The following is a 20727-nucleotide window of genomic DNA, read 5'->3' as shown; positions in this document are numbered from 1 at the left end:
AACCGAGGGCAGTTTCCTCAAGCCTCAGTTTGTTGGCTTTTTGGAGCAAATGGGCTCATTTTACCTTCTCCAGCTCTTCCACGCAAAAGAACAAGAAGACATAAGATTTAGAGATCTATTTTCTCCACTCATTAGGGTTTTTTTTCCATCCTTTTATATTATTTGGGCCACATATTTTAGAATCCATTTTTTTAATACTTTTTTGGAAATAAACCACCACACTTTCAAAAAGTGACTTCAGAAACAAACCCATTACTGTCTGTGAGAGAGAAGCATCTAATAGCACGTACGGAGGTGGACAAAGCCAAACCCGTGCTCCTCTGTTCATCTGCCATGGCTGGCAGGGTCACTTTGATCCACAAGACACTTAACTCCATTAGCATGACAAACCCAGCCCCACCACAAGTCATCCTACACAGCAGGTCACTAGACTGCAAGATGAGTAGAGGTTAAACAGGCACTATTTTATGTTTAGAAGGGAGAGGAAATTGCAAAGCCACACTTGACTGCTGGGGAGGAAGGTGGGAGACACAAGAAAACCTGAAGAAACTGGAAGAAGAGTCAATTCTCTGCACGCAACCAACATGGCAGCTGAAAACGATCCAGCTCTGTGATGGACACAGCTCACTTGCAGCAGAACAGCAGTTGTCAGCTTTGTGAGCTTATCTTCCACCCTCCCTTTTCAATCACCCAGCTCAGCAACGAGCAGTGTATGAAGCAACTCTGGTTCCAGAGGAAGTGGTAAATTTAGTCATTGGGGTTTTTTTTTAAGACGCTTCTGCATTTTCAAACAGAAAGTCTTAAACCTTGTAAAGCAATGCTGTGAGCCAGATAACCCCTCCAGAGCCCAGCCTACCTCAAGCCTCACGGCAGCAATACTAATCTTAACTGGACCATGTGAATAAAATAAGTTATGTGCAAATGCCTCAGTGAACTACCAAGGCTCAGAACTGAACTTCAAAAGATACAGTCACCTGGAGACAAAGGGTCTGCACAGAAGCCAGACATGCCGATACCTCTGTTACCTGTGCTTCATGTCCCCACCAGCCATTATAAACACAGAATTTACCAGCCGAGCACTCAGCTCTAACATGACCTGCAGGCCTGCGGAGCTTCATGACCTTAAAAAAGGGATTCGCTTTTAATTTTAATTTTAATCTGGCTTAGCAGATCTTTGCCTCGCTATGTGCATGCAGCCTCCCACCCCATATCCTAAGCACTGCACTGTGAGAAGTCTTTACAAATCCCAAAAGGTAACTACAAATAATTCTGGTCATTTGCCTTTGGAAAACTATGACCCACTAAACGGGCAATATAAAAAGACATTCAGATTAATTTATGATTATTACTGGATTAAATGCCAGGCAGACAGAACTAAGAGTCAGCAGGACAAAATCATTCATCCTCCAAACCCATCACCTCAAGGGAACAATTCCCCTGAAACAAGCCCGGCTGAATCTTCACATCCAGATCTTCAGAACTCCAGGTCTTCATCTGTCAGCTTCAAGAAACTTCCAGTTAAGATCAACTCTTCCTGTTTTAAGGCCATAAAATACCAGTGGAGGGTTTTCCCATCCTCCCTCTCAGAGCTAATTCCCTTAATATCCCTTTTTTAATTAATGCTAATGAGCACCAAAACTAAGAATCGGTTTTTCTTATTTTTTTATTATTATTATTTCTAGCAGACAATTTACATAAAATTCCCCTTTTAAGTTAGTGATTCATAACTTCCTGCAATAAACTACTTAAGGAGCAGCTTTGGTAAAGAATGGAATGAAACAACCAACCGAAAAAAAAATAAAAAAAGAACAATCACAGCTGATTTTGAAACCAACACAATTCACCAAATTTAGATTCAAAAGAAAATCTGCCAAGCTGTATTTTCTCAGTGTTTCCAAATATTCCACCTTCCTCCTCCCTTTTCGGGTTTGTGCAGATGTGGGAGCTGCATTCTGTCAAGCAGTTTGTCCTGCTAGATCACGGAAATCCATCTTTACATGATTCGTAGACCTTGAATAGAGGACTCTAAGGTCTTGAAAGAGAGGAAATCTTAATCACAATCTGCTACAGTATCCTGCGTTAAATAATTCAGGGTAAATGCTGATGTTAAGAAAAAAAAAGAGTAAGAACTCGCAATACTTGAGATCAGGCTCATGTTCAAGAGCCAGAGACCACTACAATCATCCATTTCAAACTCTTGCATGTACAGACCAATGATTCCACCCCCTTTCCCTGAAACTGCATTAAAGCAGCTAGTATGTCACCTCAATTTCTCATTTGGCTCCTGTCCCCACCAGAGCTCTCTGGCATTTCAGAACACAGACAAGTTATTCTTTTCCCAAAAGTCGGTGCAGGGCTCTCGGCAGCCAGGGGAGGCCAGCAGAGCCCCGTTTGCCACTCAGCAAAGCAAGCACTTCCTTTATTAAATCCTTTTAGGCTTTTCACTACAGTGCTGACTGTATTTCCTGAGTGAACTTCTTACTACTTTGGTAAGTTAATTATGAGAGGGCAGGACCATGTTCTGCAGAAAAGCAGTGAGCAGAGTCCAAAGGGATGGGAGCAAGAAGAGGCAGCGGGTCTTGTCATACCAATGATTGTTCCAGCCTGATTGTGGCTGAGGTAGAGGTTGGAAAAAGGAAGAATTAGTGGGATTCCTACAGGGACATTAAACGATTCCATTCAAAAATTAAGTCTGGATTAGCACCATCTGCTAAACAAAGTATATCTGCATTTATTCTGAATCCTGGAGCTGTCTTCCTTATGGAGTTCACTAATGGTCTTGAATATTCCAGTCTGGATTTCCTACTGCTAACAAAACCTGCATTAGGGCTGAGCCCCAAAAGTTGATGCTAGGGATCAAAAAAAAACCCCATCACTGCACCCAGTTCACATACACACGGTAGCAAAAGCATACCTTAAAATCCCAGACGGTCATCGCTCCGTCAATGCCGGTGGTGCAGAATTTACGACAATCTCGTTTGTCTATCTCATAAATAGACACTTGGCTGAAAACACAGAGGGATAGCTGTAAGACAGACACCCATTCCAGAGAGCCAAAAAGCTGGGAAATTTGGGTTGAATTCAACTCCTACGCTCTCAAAGGGAGACAGGAGTATAGCAGAGCTTATCTGAGATTTTTGGTACAATGCTTCAGAAAAATCAGCAAAGAAAAAGGATGCTGAAAGCTCTTTTATCGCTTGGTGGTTGTAGCCTAAACTTTTTCCTTAGATAAAGACAAATTGCTTCAGAAACTTAGTATCCTCTGGGCTCACACAGGTTTTAAAATGTAAGGATATTTTACTTGATTAACCTGAGTCAATCCTTTCAATGAATCAATACACATGGAAATAAGAACTGAAATAGGAAGTTGGCATGTGAATTCCTGTTGCAGGTGAATTTCGCTGACTAGATTTTGCACAGTGCTACCCACCTCTTGTGAACTACCCACGTATTTGATCAGATAAACTGTGTTCAAGTTACAGAACACATTAAACATGAGCAAACAGCAGTAGCATGCATGCCATGATAATGATTAACTTTACCAGCTTCCATTTAAGTCCCAGAAACGGTCAGCTGTTAGGGAAAGGCAAAACCAGAAATGATATACCAGCTCCACCCATCTGGTACGGTAAATTCGAGCTCTCACAGGTTTGCAGTATATCCTGGGAAACCTTGTACTGGCAGCCAAGACACTCACGTTATACTGTTTTGGTGCAGCGTCTCCAGGGTAGTGTTACGATCTTCTGTAGTGGCTCTTTTATCCATGTTTCGGAAGCGTTCCATAGCGGAAATATTGCGCTGGATGCTCTGTTTGGGAATGTCTAGTTTGGAAACGAAGGTCAGCAAGCCATGGTCATCACAGTTAAAGAGCATCGGGCAGCAGTCATGGCCCTGCAGCCAGACATCATGAAAGCATGTCAAGAAACGTAATCAACATAACCACCATTTCTTTTTTCTGTTGCTGTTAATTGCAGAAATGCAAAGGCAGACACTATGGAAGAGCTTATTACTAACTTCATAACGTATGGTGTTCCTCCCTCCACAAAACACAACAACACTCCACAAGGAGAAAATAATAGACACTTACAGCTGCCACCACACTGTTCTCAGAGACAAACGACACACTCAGGAGTGGGAGGAACTCTGTTTTCAGCTGCGAAACCCTGAACACAAGAACATTTGTTAGAGGGCTTCATTGAAACCTCTCATCTTTGGCTCCAACAAAAAATAGAGACCGTTCCCACACAAGGATTATTGGAAAAGAAGTCAATGTAGCTCAGTCATCCTGAGGTAACACCAGCAGGTTGTAACTGGTAATAAAAAGTTTTAACCTAATGAAAGCATCCTTTATACTTAATGATATCCCCAGCCAGGTACTTATACAGCTGTAGCCGTCAGCACCATAACTGAAAATGAAGCACAGTAATGCCTAGATGATCCACCAGAGATCTCGGCTACCAAAACATACAGGGAATCTCTTCCTTCTTGGTTAGAAAGCCATGGACACTGAAGAGTTATTCAGATCAAGACGAAGAGCAGAAGGAGGAACTTGGAAGGTGTGAAACCTTGCAGCAGCGGTGTCTTAAGGACAGTGGTTGGAGTTAACATTTCATGAAATGAAAAACTTCTTTGCAGATCCTACTTGGGGACAGGGTCTTAGTAGTTATGTTTCTGCAGGTGTCTTGGATCCATGTACAAAGACATACTGTTTCGCCAGCAACTAGAGTGGAACATAGTAAATGAATGTACTCTTACTGAAGAAGTCTTATAAGAAATGTACATTATATACTCTAAAATTCAAAGAATCTACCTTATTTACATAAGCCTCAAAGAGACTCCTGGAACCTACAGTAAAATTGCCAAAACATCAGTCAGAGCTTTCCTCTTGTTGCTGCAAGCACAACATTCCACATACTGCTTCCTCCTCGTGTCAAACAGCTAATAACAGAACGAGTGTACTTACATCATATTTTTTGAGGCATCAGCAACTGACACAGTACTATCATGACTGACCCAGGCTAGGCGGTTACCGCTGGCAGAAAAACTGACACTATGCACCCATCCGCCACTTCCAGCACCCCCAAATTCTGACATCAGCTGCCCAAAAGGCATTTTGGAGCCCCATGGTGTACTGGCTGGTTTTTCATCCACTTCCTTAATGTAAGCTGAAAACACCCTGCAAATAAAAGATTCAGCATGAACCAAGACAGGAAAAACCTCCTGGGAGCTGCAGATACATTTCACATTGGAAGCAAATAGATGCATTCTAATTCTACCAAAATAAAATACAACAGTATCTTGAAACAACAAGCCACTGGTGGCTGGGAAGTGTCCGTATACAGGGGGAAAGCAAGAACACAAAGGGTAATGCACACAGGTTTCTCATAAATGCTGTCTTGTTCCTCTCTCCTTTTTTCCAGAAGATGGCACAAAAACATATACTGTCATTGCATTTTCCACTGGGCTAAGATTTCCTTTTCATCCTTTTGCAGTGCTAGTAACTCTCAGAGTCAATTCTTCAGTTTGGAAAAAAACACAAATTGCACTGTATAATTAGAAGCTAATACAAACACCTACAGAATTACCCACTTTTTAAGAACATTCACTTTTCAGCAGGACTTCAAAGAAAGAAAACTGATGTTCAAATGTCAGCAAAGGGACTTTGAGCCACCTTATTCTGGCTCATGACTGAAAGAATGTCTTGAAAACCTGAAGTACCTCAATGTTTTTATAGGTTTTTTTCCCAGCACTACAATTTTCAAGATATGTTTAAACAGAAAGCCTCCCCCTTTCATCAAATTCCTGCTGCATGATTCAGACATGCCACAATATGGTGTTCTTGACTGTTACCATGGAAGTTACTGGGACGTCACAAACATAGGATTGTGTCCATTGCACAGGAGGAGCAAGAGCTCCGCCATACTACTACCAGAGAAACATCTCAGTATAAAAGAAAAACCACGACCAAATATTCATGGTTGCAGTCAAACATATAAAGGAATTTTTTATAGTGAGTTCAAGGAAATGTTGCTCCCCCCACCCTGTTTTTTAAATCTTTTACATGTGTGGGGCATGCACTTCAAAAGATACCTATATTCAGCTTATTCAAATACAGCTGGTCATTTGGAACAAGAAGGGTTTAACTGCAGCTATATTAGGTACAGATTTTCAGAGAATTAAGTACGAATTTATAGTCGGCTCTATCAGTTTAAATATAATCTAATGATAATCCTTCAACAAAGTTAATTTTATAGAGCCATCTAAAATGACTGTTCTCTTAATGTATGGAAATAGGACAAGATGTTTAAAGCAACAGCCTTTGACACAAGGCAGAAAAATCATCCCTAAGCAGTGAAAGACCTTGAAGATAACTGTTAGTTAAGAAAAAAAAAGTCCTTCCCTTACTAAATTCTCCCTCTCTTTTAAAACCAAAACCATCCCAGCTTGAAGGCCCCAGCCTTCAAAGACCATTGGGAAATGACTTTCATTCCCACAGCAACATTGTTCCAGCCAGAACAGAAAATCCACACCTACGCAGTGCTGTTAGCTATACATATATTTCTAAAGACAAATGTAAGAGGAGCTCATCTAGGCCAGCCACCAAAACCACTCTGCTGAATACCTATCAGCTTGGAGCCTCTTCTGCCCTCCATTCTTTTTCCAAAATGTCTCCCACTTAGCTGCTTATTAGTTGACAGTGGCTCTGGCAGATCCATTTCATAATTTTCTTCAGAACCACCTATCAGAACAGATGCATACTTCAGGCCCAGATATCTTTATCATCTTTAATATGTAACCGAATATTCTCTAGAACTGGCATTCTAGAGCTCTGTATTCCTCATTTACCAAAGAGGACATTCTTTCATGGTTTTGGGGAAGAAACAGAAACATAAACCCAGCACCAATCTCCATTACTTTTCCTTCCTTCCTTTAATATTTCTATATGGAGATGTCTATGATAAAAGCAGCAAAAAATTATTAAATGATTCATCCTAAAGTAAAATGTTAAGCAAGTGCAGAAAGTTTCCCAAATGTTTTAAATGAAGATTTAGGTTTTTTTCAAAATATACCCCACTTTAGGAGCAATAAGGTGCAGGACAGAATGAGGGAAACAAAAAACTAAGCAAGTCTTCTAGAGAACACTCCTAGGAAACAGACTGAAGCAAATCTTGACTGTCTTCCACAAAAAAAAAAAAAACACACCACAAAAAAAAAACCAAAAAAACCAAATCCATACTGAACAGAAAATAATTCAAGTCTAACTTCCCAACCAAAACAGGAAAGAGGAGATAAACAGGGATGCAATGTACAGAGCAAGCACCAAAGCTTGGAGACGAAAGAGCTGAAGTCCAAAGTAACAGATAGATATATATTTATCAGCTGATCCAACGTCAGAGTCCCGAGATGCTTTATGAACACACATGAAAAAATTTCCACATGTGAAAAGCAACTGCTTCTGGAAGATGAATGAGCATGTTCTACACCACATTTTTTTGTGAAAGGAAGTGAACATGTATAGTTTATCTAATCAAAACTGGAGATAAGGCAGGGAAGGGAGACAACTCTCCTCTTCTTCCCAGCTTCCATTTAACATCTCTCCTTACATAAAAAGGTATCAAAGGATCAAATTTAGATGCATGGGTTTCATTCTGAAATAAGGAATGTAATAGTCGGTCCCACCTCCCACTCCTTCTTAGTCATTTTTAGTACACACTTTGAAGCTTAAAAATTGCCCTATTACATAAAGAATTTAAGAAAAGAAGCTTTCATTATTATTCAAGGTACAAGTGATTAAGTAAAATATGAATTAAAGTCAACCACTCTGCAGACAGTTTCCCATGCAGACTTCACTGCAGTGACCCCAATCACTCAGCACAGAGCAGCTTGCAGGACCCATCCCTCATGGTGTAATTTCACTATCAGTTTGAAAGACTACACCATCCATCTCACATGCCAATCTGTTTTTACCAGCCCTTTTTTTTAATGCTCTTCAAAAATGTGTTTTGTTGCATTCAGTTTCAGGTGGATCAGTTCCCTGACCCTGCTCACCACAGGGCTGCAAGAATGTTAAAGCTAGCACAGGTGAAGGGGAGAGAACAAGTGATTCAGGGAAGAAAAAAGATGAGATACTACCTTTGGAAGTGCCAAGTTACTCTGAATTTTGGAACTGCACCATCAGGATATTGCTTTTTAAACTCTAACTAGCAGTGTTGGTGTTCTACAAGATAGCACCTGCTAGTCTAATTTCAGCCTAACAACCAGATCTCAGCACTCAGTGCACGCACAGTAGTACTATTTCTGTGTACTGCTAGTGAAGAAACCCACCAGTTCATTAAATTCAGGCATGTCCCCCGACAGATAAAGGTTAGTAGTCCAAAGTCTGCATGCAGGAGCGCCAAAGCCAAAGTCTCTTAAGCTAGATATTTTATTTTGGTAACAACAACAGTATGCAATGAGCAGTCTTCTATTCTGATAGCAAAGGCATGATCAACATGCTTATGCTACTGACTAACATGAACCAGTAATCCAAACTGATTTACAGATGCCTTATTTTCTCTCACCTGCACTTGAAGTCACAGGATCCAGCAGCCAGCAAAACATTGTTGGGGTGCCAGTCCAGGCTAAGGACGGTGGAACGAATGGGCTTTTTAATGTGTTTGCTCACCCACCTAAATGAAAACAGAGATAAAATTTCTATGAAAAGATTTTACCAGACTCCCCCAAACCCACAAAATACTCCTCAAAAAGATCACCCGTTGCCAGTGACTAAACACATCATTTTGCAATAAAACTCATTCTGCCCAAGTCTTCCGTATTCCCTTGTACAGTCTGTGAACTTTATATGGTTATCTTAATTAAAATTTTAAATATTATAAACAAATTCACTTTAAATATATATCTCCTCATCCGAGTCCTATTCCCCTTCTAATGCATTTTTATAATGCATTGGACTGAATTCCTTAATGTGAATTTTGTGCAGCAATTGCCTGGTCCCTTACATCCGATGAACAAGAGCTCAGCTTGGATGGTGATCCTGAGCTAAGCAGCACTATTTCCTTAGATCACTAACTACAGTTCCTCTCCAGCTCCTTCCAATGAGTTTTACAGTCATCTCTCTTGCCTACCAACTCTTCTACTGTTTAATGATACAATAACTACAAAATGCAACAAGTAAATGGGTGAACTGCCAATGATATGACTAATGTACACATTTCAATTATTTGAAGTACAGTGAAAGCGGTCTTGATGTTGAATGCATCAATATTAGCCTAAATATGTCTCAGCAGATTTAGTTTGTTTGTTCTATTTACAAAATAGTAATGAAATCTGTTATTCACTTGATGGCCTTTGGGATGATGGTGCTTTTTCTTTGATTTTACTTCCATCAGGCACAAGCAGTTTTAAGGATCGCACTAAATTATTTGTCTTCAACATATGGGGTTTTGATTCTTCTGCAGACAAGTGAGGCAGAGAAAATGTTAATAACTGAGTATGGTGGAAAGCATCAAAGTCCAAAACAATCTTTAAAATGTATTTTGCAGATGGTCTCATTGTTTACCATCTCCACATGGAAGACTGCACACAGAATGGCAGCATGGACACCTGTGTTTTTATGCATGTTTATGCAACTCAAAGTAACAGATTCTCCACAGACTGATTTCACCTACAGCTGATATGGTAAATGTAGCTCCACCATGTACAGCTACAAATGTAGATCCATTAAAGATCAGAAGCACTAAGTTTAGATTCCAAAGAGGAAAAAAAACGTTAATGGTGGAAATATTTGTGATAGTCCTGCCTGAAATTTATAAACTGCAACGTGAATATATGACAGAATACAGAACAGGTAGATGACAAGCTCGAACATCTTCTAACAGACCACCCTGGAGATAAGTGTCAGATTCAAATCCTTTAATGACAAGAAATGGCCCAAAATATACAGAAGAAAGACTCAAGTCAAGGTTTCTTCATTCATCCTGGAAGGAGGTGAGGGGAGGAAACATTTCTCATTTTTCAATGATACAGTTGTGGTAAAGAAACTTTTACTCTGTATAAATTCTTGCACTTTTAGAAAAGCAACATATGTTTATGGCAGTCAGCCAAAACACATCCATGCAAACATGTGTAACCTGAAAATAGGCAAAGTCTGAGGCCTTTAGGTGCTACACCAGAGTAAAGCAGTAAAGAAGATTGCAGGAATTAGTAAAATAGTAACTAATTACCAACGTTAAACTCCAGGCTTTAGCTTTCCCGTGCAAACCTTAAAGGTATAAATGGAAATTAAACAGCTCACCAGTCATTTTCAGACTCAAAGTAGCACACAGATATAAGTCGAGCTCCACTTCCCACAGCAAATTTATTCTCCAAGGGAGACCATTTCACAAAGGTGGCTGCACGATTAATTCTCAGGATCACAAGGGTTGGTTTCCAGACGCCGTCTTTCTGACTCCAGACGTAGGCATTACGGTCTGCACCGCAAGTTACAATGCGATCGCTTTTGGGAGCCCAGTCAATACCTGCAATTTAGAGTTCATATTAATAAACTTTCCCCTTTATACTGTTTGCTTTAAGCCAAAACAGAGACAATCCCACAGCCTTCTACCACAGGGACAGTTATTACTGTTACGTTAGCATTCCTCTTGTTCACTTATTCTCCAGGCATCATTTTAAACGGTTAGGGGTATCAGTTTGTCCCTCTTGCTTTCATTAAAATTGCAGATCCCGAATTTCCAGATTCCACATGGAATTTCCCAGCGAAGGAAGCCGGCTCTGAGGCTGGCCAACAGGCGGAGCTCTGCAGGCTGGCTAAGGCCTGGCCGCCCACAGACCTCAAACCACCGACTTCTGCAGAGACCCGTTTCAACAGCTGAAACCCAGCAATTCTAGAACTATGCACAAACCTCTAACATAGTTGTCTGCTTGCTGCCAGACCGCAGTCATGATCTAAATGTTTAGATAGCAGGGGGGGGTTTCTGGTTAGAAGTGATCAATCTTTATGTACTGATACAATCCTTACATTTTTCCATGCCTATTTAAGTTGTGCCATGAGAAAGAAATGTTTACCAAACAAAAATGAATTCAAAGAATAAAACGAAGCCTTTGATAAGCCCGCCATTGCTTCTTCCCCTTCCTATGCAATGAAGGCTGTTCTCAACTGGAAAGTCGCACAGAAACATTATTTTTCATCTTTTCTTCAGCATCCTTCTTTGAGATGCAGAGTGCAATCCTTACCTCTCCTGCCACAAAATTATATTTCAATGGTTGTTCATAACTGCATTCTGTATGAAAAAACATTCCTTAAGCACACAAACGGAAAAAAGGATAAAAGATACGGAAAGAATTTGTACTAATTTTACCATATTATTCATACACGGTCTACTTCAAAACAGGCTTATGCTTAAAAAGTTCAATTTTAAGAGGTTGGTAGTCTGAAACCATAGTTACAGGAGTCAATCTAGCACTGCCTTTGAAAGGGGGACCATCCTGCCTCTCTCTGCTTCCCTTGCCCACCGCTTCCCTTGCACCAGCACCAGTGTTCTTCTGACCCACGGCAAGTTCAGCTTTTTAGCTTAGCAGAAAACTAAGCCAGCAAAAAGAGCAAATAATGCTCTTCCTGTAAGTGAACAGAAGCAGCTCACCACAAATCTCTGAATCAAGACACAGAAGGCAAGACAAGGGACCTTCTCCCTTGTGATCAGAAGCTGGAGTGGCAGCAGTTGAATCACTCCTGTCAGAGGCAACACGCGGTTTGATCAGTCTATCTCTGTCACAGTTTAAGTCTACTCTTTACAACCACCACAACATTTAGTATTCCAAAGGCATACGCTATGCAGGAAAGCAGAGAGCTCTTTTCCCAAGTCATGAATATTTGGCTTCTAACACTACCAGGTACAAGAAAAATGCAGAGAAACGTCTTTGGGGAACAGCACGTCATTTGTAAATTCAGCCCAAGTGACTCTTCACAAAAGAGCAAGTACAGTTGTGCTCTTCGACAGCAAGAGTCAGATAAATCTGAATAAAGTTCCTGCAAAATGCTGTTGGGCAGATACTTCTGCCATGAGTTGAGAACAGAATAAAGGATATTGCTGTTTTGAGCAAGTGCTTGCATTAATTAATTTCATTTCCTTAGAGAATAAAGCCCTTATAAAAATATCACCATGAAAAAAAAATAGTAATATAAGAGACTACCGCAGGACAATCACATTTTAAAAATAACACCTCGTGACTCATCATGGCAGCTCTTCTTACATTTTCACTGTGGAGCTACAGATACTCTGGGCCTGCAGTAAAATTTGCTCACTGATGGTCTGTCACAAGTCCAGGACTGACCACTTCAAGTGTTTATACAGTCCTTAAAAAAGGATATTTATTGCTGTTGGAAACCACAAACCAACACAAGAATCGTATACTTGATGAAGTTTTAATACTAGCACTTGAAAGGGAGCAGCATGTATCACCAGGAGAGTCTGTGACACAACCAGATCACTTCAGTAGACTGAAAACGTATTCTCATTATGTTCTTACAGATGAAAAATAAGCAATAGATAAGAAAGGCTCAGTTACTCTACCAAAATGTCTGGAAATAGGGCTTTTCTTCCTAACATTCATTGCATGCAGCCCAGAAAAGTGCTGCAAAGCTCTCTGTAAGTGGAATGTCTACCTATAAGATCTATTTACTCAAAACTTGCAGATTTCCTGTTCAGATTCTCGGCTGGGGAAAAGAGGGGGTGGGCAAACTTAGTGTCTGGCACAGCACAATCTTCTCTTACCTGTAATGTGTCCATTGTGTTCCTTTAGCTCATGAGCCTTTACCCACTGGTTCCCGCTCTTCTTGTAGATGTGGACTTCATGATTATTAGGGCTAATGGCAATCTCTTGAAGAAGAAATAAAACAATCCAATAGCACAGAAGGCTTTTTAATATCAAATGCTTTACTTGGAAAGACTTTCCAATCTAAAACCTGTATTCTGAAATTTCAGACCATTACACGGGTTTTGTAAATAAAGGGCCAACATCACTGAGTAATCTCAAATAATTACAGTCATAACATGGTCATGAGTACACTGCACAGAAAGACAATACATTTGGAACGTAACAGTCCACACTGTAGTAGAAAACTAGGCTATTAAAAGAAAGGGCTGTTTTGGGGAAAGGAAATAGAGGGTCAAGAGTTTGCCAGAGTTCCAGTAACAGGTTTAGAAAAATCCAGATTTAGAACGTGCTTTTTGGATTGTAAGTGGAACATTTATCATGTAGCACTATGTATTTGACCATACCTTCCCTGAACATGACCCAGAACACTACAAGATCAAACTGACAGCAAAGAGAAAATAGCAACTGAAAAGAATTTTAGAATTAAAACTAACATATTACTTACGAGTACGGTCTCTGTTCCATGCATGGCAGGTGATTGGCTCTAGTAAAAACTGATGTAGAGACATTCCGAGTTAAAGATATTCCTATGTTGTAAAAATTGAAAAAGCTGAAAGGTGTAAAATTGAAAACAAAACACTTCAAAATTAGATAATTTTTTTAAAAAAAAAACAGCCTTCAACATTTACCAAGGTTGTTTCAGTCCAGTGTTACAATTCACTCACAGAAGATCACAACTTAGTAAGTTAAGGCTGCTAAAGAGCTGCCTTTACCACATGCCCTGTATCTTCAGTAGGCCATTGAACTTTAACTGTCCTGCTGACTATAGTTAGTTGCAATTGCCCTAAAAGCCATAAACGCTTGCTGCTTAGTGTATCCTCACAGACAAGAGAGCAAGTTCTTCAGAAATCTAATAAACCTAATACTTTTACTACACAAAGAGAATACTTGGAGGAAAAAAAATCTAGGGACATAGCTCAGCAAATTGATTCAAAATCCTGACGCGTATCAAGGCTCACAGGCAGCGCTACAATAAAATCTTTTTCTTCTTTTTCAGGAGGTTAAATTGGTGTGTCCACAACATTGATGTGTGACTGTAATCTGCTGATGTATTACTTGATAAAGCCATTTATATGTATCCTAGGGAAAAATTAAGATTAGTAATTAACTAATTACTCATTTCTTCAAATTAATCCTAGCACTTAACTGTTTCATAGTTAGGCTTTTGCCCCCATGAGATTCACACACTAAAAGAACAGGCTGAACCATTCTAGTTTGTAAGTATTTTAATTTGTTTATAAAAAAAGCTAGACATCTAGTTTTTTCTTTAACTTATGACTGCTACAAGAGACAGTGCTGAACATCTGCAGCTGGAGGCATACTGACCCACAATTACAAAGCTGTTTAAAATATTATATCGTATTCTATGTTCTGTATTAATTAAGGGCAGCATAAATGGATGGAAGATAACATCGTAAAATCTCAAGGTCACCTGTGATAATTAAAACGTACATAGTTCAATACACACAACTTGGATTTGTCAATTCCTTCCATATATTCCACTAATTTTCATAGCAATTTATCCTTGGCTGGTGGATCAAAGTCTTTTTACCCCTACATATACACCTAAAAAGAAATATCTTTGTGATGTCATTCCAAGATATCCACACCCATTAGAGCCTGACATTACAACATACCCAAGTATGGCCATGTTAGCAGAGGGTGGAGGCTTCAGGACAAGGTAGGAGTTTGGAAGCAAACAGGAAACAAATGGCTGTCCAACAGAAACTCAGGAGTGAATGAAAGATGAGTACATTCTTACGGAGCTTAGCAATTACTATCGCACCACACGCTTAACAAACATGCTGAGAGCGCTGAATCTTGGAGCAGAGATAATGCAGTACTTTGCCAATGCAAATAACTGGAGAGGCTTTTCCTTTTCTCCTTTATTTTTTTTTTTAAGAAATCAAGCACTGCTATTTTAAAGAAATACAATTTACGGTTACATTTCAAATGTACTTCAAATATAACTTTCAGCTATATGAGCTTTAAGTCATAATTTTACCCAGCATGATTTTCATGGTTCTTCTAATAATCATATTCTACCAATCAAATGAAGCTATTAAATATATGCAGTCCTAAGCAAAATAATTAATTACTTTTTATTATGTGAAAACGTTGACATAATCTGAGTTACCTTTGACCTTGGACAGCCATGATTTGAGATTCCTTGTGTTAATATAAGCAAAACCCAACTGCAAATTGCTTTTTCCACGATCTTGCTTTAGTACATGCCAACATTCAGTAGCAGTACATTTCCATATACAGGAAAAGCTGAAGAGCTGTTCTACCAACAAGGAATGCTCAGCCTTTTCTACTCTTTCCGAAATAAAATGTAAAAATATCCAATCTCCCCTCCCCAAGGAATGCAGCTATTTTAAAACACTTTCTAGTACAACTCTGGTATTTTCTTCACAGATTGGCATCACAGATAAATGACATGGTCCCATCCTAACTTCTAGTTCAGAGATTTTTACTAACCTCCACGCTGTTCCCAAAGACAGCCTAGACAAGGAATATAATCCATTCCTTCCCATTGACTGAGTTTCTTGAGCACTATAACCTGTAGCAAGTGACTGTTTTCTATTTTGGTTTGGTAACAAACTCATAAAAACCAGCAGTGATGATAATCTCAAAAAGTACTACTATTTCTGTCATCTGATAGTTCAATGCTATTTTCTTCAGGAAGATAAATCTTAATGAAGTCTTCCAGTTATATTTATTCCTTACCAATACATAGGCAAAACCAAACTCACATTTCACAAGAGGAAATGCAATTGGCTCTATGATTGCTGATATAATTCATATGTAGTAAACCATTCAATGCCTTCCTATCAGTCAACCTCAGACAGGGAAGATAGTCTTATGATAACTTTGTTAGCCAAGTACCGTAGCTATCCCTGATCTTTTTTTCAAATGCAAACTAACTCTCCTTGAGTTTCAATAAAATTTAAAAAGAAAGGGGAAAAAAAAGGAGATCTTGCATTTTGTATAGCAGGAGTTCTTTCAGTACACAGACTGAAAAGATCAAGGTTGGGAAGTACAGGACTCAGCTGTTGTCATCTCTCAGTGGGGTGAGAAATCTGTGGTATAAGGTCATCCCTGGACAAGCAACTAGCAGGGATACAGACTCAGCAGTGGAGACAGCACGTGTGTGTGTGTGTGAGAGAGAAAGGGATCTTTTTAATCCTTGCCTATTTTCAGAGCACCTACATCACTCTCAAACATCTAGAAGTGCCGTGCCTATAATTACGGACTGCCTCCTACTACTGTCATTCCCTTCCAAGTCACTCAGCGCAGCTTTCCCAAGAGGGTGGCTCCTCGCAGGCAAGCCTACTGACACAGGACACCATTAGCATTATAAAGCCGACCGGTTTGGGATGGATTGCGGGCTGCGGCCCTGCCCTGCGCTGATAACACAGGTGTACAGCGCTGCTGCGGAGGCCACGGTGGGGCAGGGGGCAAGGCAGGAGCTGCCCCGCCGAGGCCTGCCCCGCTGCTCCCTCCCCGGCCCCATCCATCCCCCCGGGCGGACCCGTCCCTCAGGGCGAAGGGGCTGAGGGGTGCCCATCGCCTCACCCTCAGAAAGGTGCCCCCAGCCCCGCCGTGCAGCGGCAGGGCCGGGCACGGCCCCGCACCGCCGGGCAGGCCGGGGCTGAGGTGACTCCCCCCGCCATCCCCTCAGCACCGGCGGGCCTATAGGCTCCCCCCGCCCCCCAACCCTCTCGGGGCAGGGGCAGGCCGTCCCAGCGACGCCTCGGACAGCCGCCCCCGGCGCGGAGACTCACCTGAGGCGGCGGGAGCGGAGCGGGACTCGCGGACTCTGGTCAGTCAACGCGACTCCGCTCCGGGCGGCGGGAGAGGGAGCGGCCGGCAGCGGAGGCCGAGGGGGGGGCCCGGCACTGACAAGGGAGCCAGGAAACGCGCTCTGCGCCTGCGCGCCGGTCGCCCCGCGGGCTGCGCCTGCGCCGCCGCCGCGCCGCAGGGGCGGGGGGAGGTGGGGCGTGCCGGGGAGCCGCTCTGCGCCTGCGCGGTGGGAGGGCGGGGCGGGGCGGAGCCGCGCGCCGTGCCCGCGCGTCACCCAAAGGCGGCGGTCGGGAGGGGGCGCAGGAGCGGGCGCGCGGTGGGGGCGTTTGTCCCCCTCACGGAGGGGTGGGAGGGCGATAAGTTCTCCCGGGGCGGGGGGCAGTTCTTGTCGTCCCCGGGGCTTTGGGGTCTTGTGAGGTGCAGGAGGCCATGGCTGCCTCTGTTGGCAGGGGCATGGGCTAAGTGTCTGCGGGTCCTCTGAGTGTGGGGGGACCCGAAGTGCTGCTGGAAGGGCGGGTTGGTGTGAGGCCTCCTGAGGTGGGGGGGGGGGCAGTGCCAGGGGAGAGCTGTAGGCTTGGGGAGGAGGTTGAGAGGCGTTGGAGGGAGATCATGTAGGCTTTTTCAGTGTAGGTTGACCTAGAGTTGGAGAGCTACAGTGTGAGGAGTCTTTGTGACCTTCCTTTTGGAGGCTGAAGGATGGAAGGAAGGCGCTCTCCACTGCAGAGGATAACAATCCTATCCCATCTCATTCAGATGCTGTAGGACCTTCCCTCCTATCTGGCTGGAGTACAGAAAGTGCATTTGCAGTACTTTGCCCTACTCTTACTCCCCTTGAGGAGTTGCTTGCTGTTTGGGGTCTCATGGTTTGGCTCCTGTAAAACTAAAATCTTAATTGCCTGGGAGATTTTGTGAGCTCAAGTACAAGAAGAAAAAAAAAAAAGGCAAGTGTGGAGAGATCAGTGACTCCCAGATACACTGAGGAGCAATAGAGTAGTGAGTTTAATTTCTAGTCTGAGAGAAAATAAGTAATTTATAAGCATCTAGAAGGAAACAAGAAAGTGAATGCTAGCCAGTATGGCTTTGTTGTGAATGAATTGAGCCAATCTAATTTCCTTTCCTGGCAGCATAGCAGAGCTTGTAGATAAGGGAGAATCAGTGTATGTCATATATTTTGATTTTTCAGTAGGGCTTCTGACATTGGCTTGCAGGATATTCTGATAATAAACTGGGAAACCAGTCTAGATGATACTGCTCTAAGGGAGTTGCAGAACTGGTTGAGGAAAAATGTACTTGATATCAGTGCTTGTACAGGGAATTAACCTGGGTCCATTACTCATCCATGATGAAATAAAGAATGTAATTACTGCATTTGAAGATGAGCTCAAGTTTGAAGGCATAATAAACACAATCATAGAACTAGGATTCAAAATGGGAGCTCTATGGGAAAAATAGGATGTGCTTCAGTAGGACGTGTGCTGCTGTACACTCTAATGTAATCAACTTCAGAATTACAGGACTGGAAAGATTTGGGCAGCTGGCTGTGCTGCAGGAAAGGATGGAGGGGCTGCCGTGGGTCGTAAGCTGAACAGGAGTCTGTAACGTCTTGCTGTTGCAGAAGAGACAAATGTCATGCAGGTCCATGTGAGAAAAGGCTAGTAAGATGTACAAAGGAGTCTGCTAGAGGAGTGTGTCCAGTCCTGGGCTTCACACAAGAGAAATATGGATATGTGGAGAAAAAAGTGGCTATAATGATCAGAGTCTTTGAACATATGACTTCTGCTGAGCCTGTTGAGAGGACAGAAAACTGAGGAAAGATGTGGTAAGTCTTCAAATAGATAAAAGGCTGCTGCTCTGAGGAAAAGAACAATTTGTTCTCTTATGTCCAGCTGCGGGTAGGGTGAGAAGTCATAAGCTAAGATAACAGCAAGGCAGATCTAGGTTACAGTGAAAAAAGTTCTCAGTGACTCCTTTGAAGTCGTTGAGCCCTGTGTTGCGGGATGTCGGGCTCTTCTTAGAGGTTTTTAAGAATGGATCAAACAAATACTTGTCAGAATGGCAAAAGTGCAGTATAACATCTTGCATTCGGGAAGGAGGCTGGAGTCCATGGTCCCCTCAACCAGTGTTACTATAGTTCTGTAACTGTGTGATATGTCATCACTGCAGCCCTTATTGGCTTAACGATAAAACTAGATCAGCTGCACAGATTAAAGATATGCAACTAGGCCAAGTGAAATTACGTAACAGGAATGAAATTACATTTAAGTATGGTTTTATGTTTGCAAAATGATTTTCACCAGATGGGGTGGAAGTCTCTAAATGAGGAGCTCTGCAGAGCTTTTAAGCATTAAAACCTAAGGCCCTGTCTCCAGCGAAGCTTTCTGGAGAATATTCCACCTTTGTTCCTGCTGTATTGCTGATAGAATTATGCTGTGCCAATTCAGAAAGGATGCCAATGTTTTTGAGATTAAGGCCTCAGAAGCAAGGCTGAACTGATCTTAGTGGAAGTAGTTTAGATGCAGTCTGACCTTAAGATACATATTAAAAAAAATTTGAGCTGGAACATCCTTTGAGGTTGTTGTTTTTATTTTTTAAACAGCAAATGCATGCAGATGGGTAGGAGCTAGTCAAAAAGAGGTCTGTTGGGAGCAGGCTGTTGAACATAAAAACAGGTAATTGCAGATGAAAATACATGCCTTGAAAGGCATTCTAGATGTGCATTGTTCCCCCCAGTAATTGAAAACACTGCAGTTTCCAGCACAGTGTCGTATCATGCCTGATGTTTAAAAGGAAGATGGAACAAATGTAGTTTTTTCCCCTGATTGTATTCCCTGCTTCTCTAGAACTGCCATCAAGATCACAGCAATTTGTCAAAATCTGTTTTCATCAGTAATATTCTTGAATTATCAAGAACGTTGCCTTAAGTTCAGATAAAGTCACTGATGATCTAAATAACTGCAAATTTGGGATTTTTAAGTGGGGAAAGACAATGTATCCCAATGTCCTGCTTTTTTTGTCACTTAATACAGTGTCCCCTTGCCAGCTCCTGTTTTAACTTTGTGTAATGTGTGCAATGGTCATAATACAGGATGAGAAAGAAGGAAGACTGCTTGCAGCTTGACCAGACTTGTGCTGTGCAGTCTTTTTGCATACTGGCTTTCGAGGTAATGATGAGCTTGATACTGACTGCTTTTCCCCCTGCTTCCCCTGTGATGACATCTCCCACAGAGAAGATCTGTGGTGAAGCAGGTAGGAGCCTGCGTGCTCAGGCCAGGAGGCCCCTGGGCTCAGGCTTTAAATGACCACCTTCAGAGCAAAGTGTGAAGTGTGTGACATCAGGCAGCACCTGCGCCCTGTTAGCCTGCTTTTCAAAGGTTGTACGCCTAAATGCATTTGTTCCAGTTGTCTAAGCAGGGCTTGGTGAGCAACAGCAGGGTGTTTGGATGACAGCAGTGTTTTACTCTAGCTCCTGCAGAAAATGATTGCTAGAAAAGAAACAGCAGCGGTCTTTATCACCATTTTTTAAGATTAAAGCAGCAAAATTGTACGTTGGTGTTGTTAACGTTGGCTGGTTCAAAGCATTCCCTAGGGGTCAGCCCTCCTAGGCCTGGAGTAATTCTCCCACAACCAACCAAGTCTCAGATCTTGCAGACTGTACCCCCCTGTGCTGCCACAGGAGCTGTTTCTGCCTTCCCAGCTAGTTTGAATTTGCTCTTTCTGTGCTGCTCTACCCTCCTGTTGCAGGACCCCGCTATGTCTAGCATCTTAAGTTTGAGCAGCAACCCTGAACGCTATGTTCTACTGTCTTGCTGTGAACAAATTCAAGTTTTTCCCCATACCATGAAGGCTATTGATGAGAGGAATTATTTGCAAGCGATGGCCCAGATCACACCTCCTATCCTTTACTTTAAAATTCCCAAATCTGTGTTAGCACAGATGCTTCAAGTAGTGTTGGATGTCTTCTATCATTCCAGGTATACTTGAGATGTA

The 20727-nt window shown here is 41.9% G+C and overlaps 1 protein-coding gene across 2 annotated transcripts; it reads right to left on the bottom strand.

Moving 5' to 3' along the window:
- Window positions 1–1645: 1645 nt before the first annotated feature.
- On the bottom strand, window positions 1646–16878 carry ARPC1A (actin related protein 2/3 complex subunit 1A). 2 transcript variants are annotated; one of them, XM_068422300.1, is made up of 10 exons: window positions 16722–16878; window positions 13379–13483; window positions 12771–12875; window positions 10295–10517; window positions 8562–8669; window positions 4964–5176; window positions 4088–4163; window positions 3698–3891; window positions 2915–3005; window positions 1646–2032 (listed from the first exon to the last, which is right to left on the bottom strand). In XM_068422300.1, the coding sequence occupies exons 2-10, from the start codon at window positions 13440–13442 to the stop codon at window positions 1994–1996; spliced, it is 1113 nt and encodes a 370-aa protein (XP_068278401.1). In that variant the 5' UTR covers window positions 13443–13483; window positions 16722–16878; the 3' UTR covers window positions 1646–1993. The 2 variants fall into 2 exon arrangements, with proteins under 2 accessions (XP_068278401.1, XP_068278402.1); XM_068422301.1 differs by having other exon boundaries at window positions 13379–13460.
- Between the last annotated feature and the right edge of the window lie 3849 nt (window positions 16879–20727).

This window comes from Nyctibius grandis, chromosome Z (genome assembly GCF_013368605.1).
Source record: "Nyctibius grandis isolate bNycGra1 chromosome Z, bNycGra1.pri, whole genome shotgun sequence".
In the NCBI taxonomy this organism is placed as follows: domain Eukaryota; kingdom Metazoa; phylum Chordata; class Aves; order Nyctibiiformes; family Nyctibiidae; genus Nyctibius; species Nyctibius grandis.
The sequence above is the reverse complement of the archived record's forward strand: the minus strand, read 5'-3'. Positions and strand labels throughout refer to the sequence as shown.